The sequence below is a fragment of the Phaethon lepturus genome, unplaced genomic scaffold (genome assembly GCF_000687285.1).
Source record: "Phaethon lepturus isolate BGI_N335 unplaced genomic scaffold, ASM68728v1 scaffold17953, whole genome shotgun sequence".
In the NCBI taxonomy this organism is placed as follows: domain Eukaryota; kingdom Metazoa; phylum Chordata; class Aves; order Phaethontiformes; family Phaethontidae; genus Phaethon; species Phaethon lepturus.
In genome coordinates, this window is record NW_010531388.1 from 31,265 (window position 1) to 36,337 (window position 5,073).

The following is a 5,073-nucleotide window of genomic DNA, read 5'->3' on the forward strand; positions in this document are numbered from 1 at the left end:
CAATCTCATAACCATACTGGGATTTCAACACAACTCGAGTTCCTGTTGAGAGGTTCTTCACAATGACCTAGAGAAAGTGGGAAAAAGCAATACGAGGCCCTCTTTCCATGCACAGAGCAAGGACACAGACTTCTTACCCCATGGAAGATTATGGAACAGATGATATTTGGGTATTTAGATGTCCCCTCAGATCATTTCACTCTGCTTTTTAAAGAAACCTTACCATTCCTTTTGTATGGCATGGCAACTGTAGTAGAAATGTGGGGTTCTCAGTTCTGCCATTTAGATGTTTCTAGTCGAATTGGGGGACTGCTCAGGCCCCTGCAGATGAGTCACCCTCTCAGAGTCCTGCTCTCTCTCCACTGACTACAGAGGGGTGCCTAAACTACTAGCTCACCCTTACTACCTGCTTTTGAAAGAGGTAAAGTTGGCTGAAATTAGATCATTTAAGGAGCCTGCATTTGGCATGGAGGTACCCCACACAAATTCACAAGCAAGGAAATAAACTCCATTGTCTTTGCTCCTAGCCAGTTTCCATCCCGCTCTGATGCTGCCCCTGGAATATTCCTTATGCCCTTCCCAACAAGTTGCTATGAAAAAACTGCAGGTGCAGATGTGTACCTAAAATACTTTGGTAATTTGCTGTGACAATTTTGGTGCATATTTTTCAAGATAGTGTAACTGCTTTAAAGGGAGGAGGGAATGAGGTAAATGGACTCAGAAAATACATCATGACTCCCAACTGTTTCAAGCATAGTTTCACTGGGGCTGAAGCTAACTACTGTACAGAATTTACAGAGTTCCCTCAGCTGATTACAAGGAATCTGTCCCTCACGGGTCTGTGTTGTCCCTTGGGGTCCGTTCTGGGACGAGTACTGTTTAATATCTTCATCAGTGTTTTAGGCAGTGGGATCAAGTGCACCCTCAGCAAGGTTGCAGATGACACCAAGCTGAGTGGTGGGGTTGACACACCTGAGGGACAGGATGCCATCCAAAGGGACCTGGACAAGCTCAAGAACTAGGCCCGTGTGGACCTCATGAGTTGGGGTTGCCTGGGTCAGGGCAACCCCCAGTATCAGCACAGACTGGGGGGTGAAGGGATGGAGAGCTGCCCTACTGACAAGGATTTGGGAGGGGTACTGGAGGATGAAAGCTGGACAGGAGCCGGCAACGTGCACTTGCAGCCCAGAAGTCAACCGTGTCCTGGGCTGCCCCCAAAGCCGCGTGGCCAGCAGGGCGAGGGAGGGGATTCTGCCCCTCTGCCCCGCTCTGGGGAGACCCCCCTGCAGTGCTGCGTCCAGCTCTGGAGCCCTCGGCACAGGAGACACGGACCTGCTGGAGCGGGGCCAGAGGAGGCCCCAGCAATGCTCTGAGGGCTGGAACAGCTCTGCTGGGAGGACAGGCTGGGAGAGCTGGGGATGTTCAGCCTGGAGTAGAGAAGGCTCCAGGGAGAGCTTATTGTGGTCTTTCAATACTTAAAGAGGCTTATAAGAAAGATGGGGACAAACTTTTTAGCAGGGCCTGTTGCGATAGGACAAAGGGTAATGGTTTTAAACTAAAAGAGGGTAGATTTAGGCTAGATATAAGGAAGAAATTTTTGACAATGAGGGTCGTGAAGCCCTGGCCCAGGTTGCCCAGAGAGGTGGTGGATGCCCCATCCCTGGAAACAGCCCAGGTCAGGCTGGACAGGGCTCTGAGCAACCTGCTCTAGTTGAAGATGTCCCTGCTCACTGCAGGGGTTGGACTAGATGGTCTTTAACGGTCGCTTCCAATCCAAACTGTTCTATGATTCTATCATTCTATGATTCTATGAATGATTGGGCCAAGGACTGGAGACAGATGATGGACAGGAATGAAGCTGATAGCACCAAGAACTCCAAACATGTCTAGTTTTAGTAAGCATCCCATTTTCATCAAGGAACATTACTTCATTGGATATTCTCTTACCTGGCTTGGTCCCACATATGTCATTTCAAACTTATTTTTGTAAATGCTTCTGCGAAGGCAGCAATCAAATTGCTCAACTCCTCCACACAGAGTGCCCTGGGGAAACAAACACATTGCAGAGTCAGTGAATACTGTTATGGAGAGGTATTCCAGAGACCCTACTTATGTGAAGAGGATCAGAGATGAGACAGAAATCCACAGGTCCTAGCTGCTCTGGGGAACAAGGCTCAAGCCCCAGATGCAGAGGACCAGCCATATCTTGACTTTCTTGACAGAACAGAAAGATTGAGAAATTCTCAGAGAAACGGAGCTTACCAAATGCTGCCATGCAATGGCAGAGGAATAGGAGGAGTTAAAAATCACCTTCATCCTCATCTTCCCCATTATCCCTCTCAGTTTCCCACTTCTCCCTCTCTGAGCCTCCCAAACTCTCCTCCCTTCCAGATGAATCCTTCCACCTTTATCCCTTTCCTTATAGCATCCCCATTCCTTTCACTGTTCTTCTATCCCTTAGACCCTTCCCCTTCTCTGCACGTATGTGTTCACATGTTCATTTAATTCTCTATCTGAAAATATTTAAAGGATTCTTGATTTTGTTGAGCATAAAAAGATGCAAAAATTATTAAAGAAAAGCTGTAAATAGCAACCTTCCTGAATAATTTAAATGCTTTAAAGAGTTATTCAACTTAATACAGAAAGATTTGTAGAAAGATTGATTTAAAGAGCTTTAAAGAATTATTTAACTTAATAAGAGAAAGGCAGATCAAGGCCCAATGGATGAAAGTAGAAGAAAGACAACTCTGAACCGAGAACATAGCACATAAACATAGAGTGTAAGATCAGTTTTTATACTGCTTCTCACAGGTGCTCAGAGGAAAGAATGCTCATGAGACTGCACTAGAGAAGCTATGCTTCTGTGAAAAAAGGACTGCTGCTACCCGTAAGCCACTACACAATCACCTATGATATTTTCCAGCTTCATACCCTGCACACTGCACATCTGACGGGCAGCAGTGTCCCTTGCGCAAGGTCTCAGCCCAGGCACCTTGCGTCGCACACCTAGGTGATGGGGTGACCACTCTCATTAGCCCTCCCTGTATCACATCGCTTTGCTCTCAGGAGCGTGCGTAAGACTGTCCCTGGTGGGCGGCCCATGGGCTCAAGGCTGCTGACTGATGATACAAACCGCACAGATCCGTGAACCATCCCTCTTCCATGCTAAAGCTGTGATGGTGTAGAGGTGAGCTATTTCTTTGGGTTTGCCCTCCTCCCAGGCACTGCGGCGTGGGCTCCAGTTCAAAACCCTTAACCTGTGAGAATACATGAGACAGCAGAAATATGAAGAACTGTGTGGGGCTGATGAAGCAAGCACTATGAAAGGGCAACTTTACCATCAGGCAGCATACCTATCATAGCTGCCAATGACGACAGACTGGCCACCAGGACTGGCAGCTGCTGTGGTGAATTCCTTCTCTGACGAGTCCCGGCTATAGTCGAAGGTTTGAATCACATTGCCCTCCTTCCCATAAGCTACAATCTTCTTATCGCAGCCTGCAGCCACAATGCTGTTGGAAGCCCAGGCGAGGGCATAAGGAGGACAAGGATGCATCACCAACTTACCCTACATTAGACAAGAAAGAACATCCGGAAAACGTGAATGGCTCTAGACCCCAGCTGGCCTCTGTATTCAGCTACAACAATGAGACCAGTATGAGGCCCTTCTGTAAAGTCCAGTTCATGAGGGTTGCTTTGTCTGCCTGCCCCAGTCTGTAGGAAGGTAGGCAGAAACCAGACCTCAGAGATGTATCCATGTATTCCATGCGTTTAACTGGGAGAGAAGATTCCTGATGCCAGTAAGAAGACCAGTACCATTAACTAGACTGGGATGCACTCTTAACACAGCAGAGTATATATGGGCCTCCAGCATACCATGCTAGAGAGCAGACCTGCCCAAACTGCTTCAGTTGGAGGGAAAAGATCTTAGTGAGAATAGCATTCCCTTCACCACAGCTGGAAGCACACAGACTACTCCTTTTGGGGAGGAGCAGGAGGCTCAGGAGAAATGCTGGGTGCCTACAGTATCCTGTCCACAGACAGAGTGTGCACTTGGGATTCGGGGTTAACTGGGATAACTATACATTGCTTACTGAGAAGACAACAGTAGCTATTCCCTGGAACCCTGCCCATTCAAGCACCATTCTCATGGACACCCTAACATCAGATCTTTCCAGACACCTGAAAAGCCTTATGTCTCACACACAAAAATGTAACGCCCCCTCTTACCACCGCACTCAGTGTATTTCAAAGTATCTAGTCACTGTTCTGTCTTCATCAATGCTCCATAAAACCTATGCTAGCAAGCACAGACTAGCTCCTCTCCAGACTTGCACTCCCTCCATGGCCTGATCCCTTTCCAGAGCTCCTAAGCTGGGGAGTGGGCTGTGAAAACAGGAATTTTGCTCATTGAAGAAGGATCTTTGATACCTGTGATTCACCTGAGCCCTCATCATCAAAGAAGAAGCGTACTATGGTTCCATCTGCATGGCCAGACAGGATTCCCTTCCCCGACACACTGCAAAGAAACACAGACAGGATGATGCAATATTGCAATAAGACTTGCACCTTTTTTTTCACACCCCTACCCAGAGGAGCCAGTCCCAGGGTCATCGTTGACGTTCCTCATTAAAGGAACCTTCACCAAAGACAAGCTGGGTGATGAACACAAAAATTTCTAGTACCTGTTTCAGTGCCTGTAAAAACAAAGCAGACAAAAGTATGGAGAGTGGACAGTGACCAGTTAAGTATCTTCGCCATGTAAAATGACAATAACCAACCTTCTGTATTACTAAAACACAGACAGGCTAAGTAACCTTAAGTGGAGTAATGACTATGCACACAATTTCTTATAGCAAGGTGTATCAAACAACCCTTGCATTGGAACTGTTCCAGAAGTGCAGCTGGATACTGTGACACCAGGAATCCCTAAAAGCAACACAATTTAGAGAAAATACATCTGGACAAAGACTCCAAGCCTAGGTCCATTATCTATAGCATTAACATCTTGGGTACTTCTTGACACAAGCAAGGAGAAGAGAGCAAGTGTCCTGGTTTCAGCCAGGGTAGAGT

General features: G+C 47.1%; 1 protein-coding gene across 1 annotated transcript in view; it reads right to left on the reverse strand.

The window, feature by feature from the left end:
- Positions 1-4,519, reverse strand: part of IFT172 (intraflagellar transport 172) — a gene marked incomplete at its 5' end in the record, with an annotated part of 34,776 nt that extends 30,257 nt beyond the window's left edge. Inside the window, 5 exons of the mRNA XM_010284548.1 lie at positions 1-67; positions 1,948-2,043; positions 3,134-3,257; positions 3,354-3,568; positions 4,432-4,519. The exon at positions 1-67 is cut by the window's left edge and continues 110 nt beyond it. Of these exons, the coding sequence (XP_010282850.1) occupies positions 1-67; positions 1,948-2,043; positions 3,134-3,257; positions 3,354-3,568; positions 4,432-4,519 (590 nt within the window). The remainder of the gene's footprint in view (positions 68-1,947; positions 2,044-3,133; positions 3,258-3,353; positions 3,569-4,431) is intronic.
- Positions 4,520-5,073: the final 554 nt, after the last annotated feature.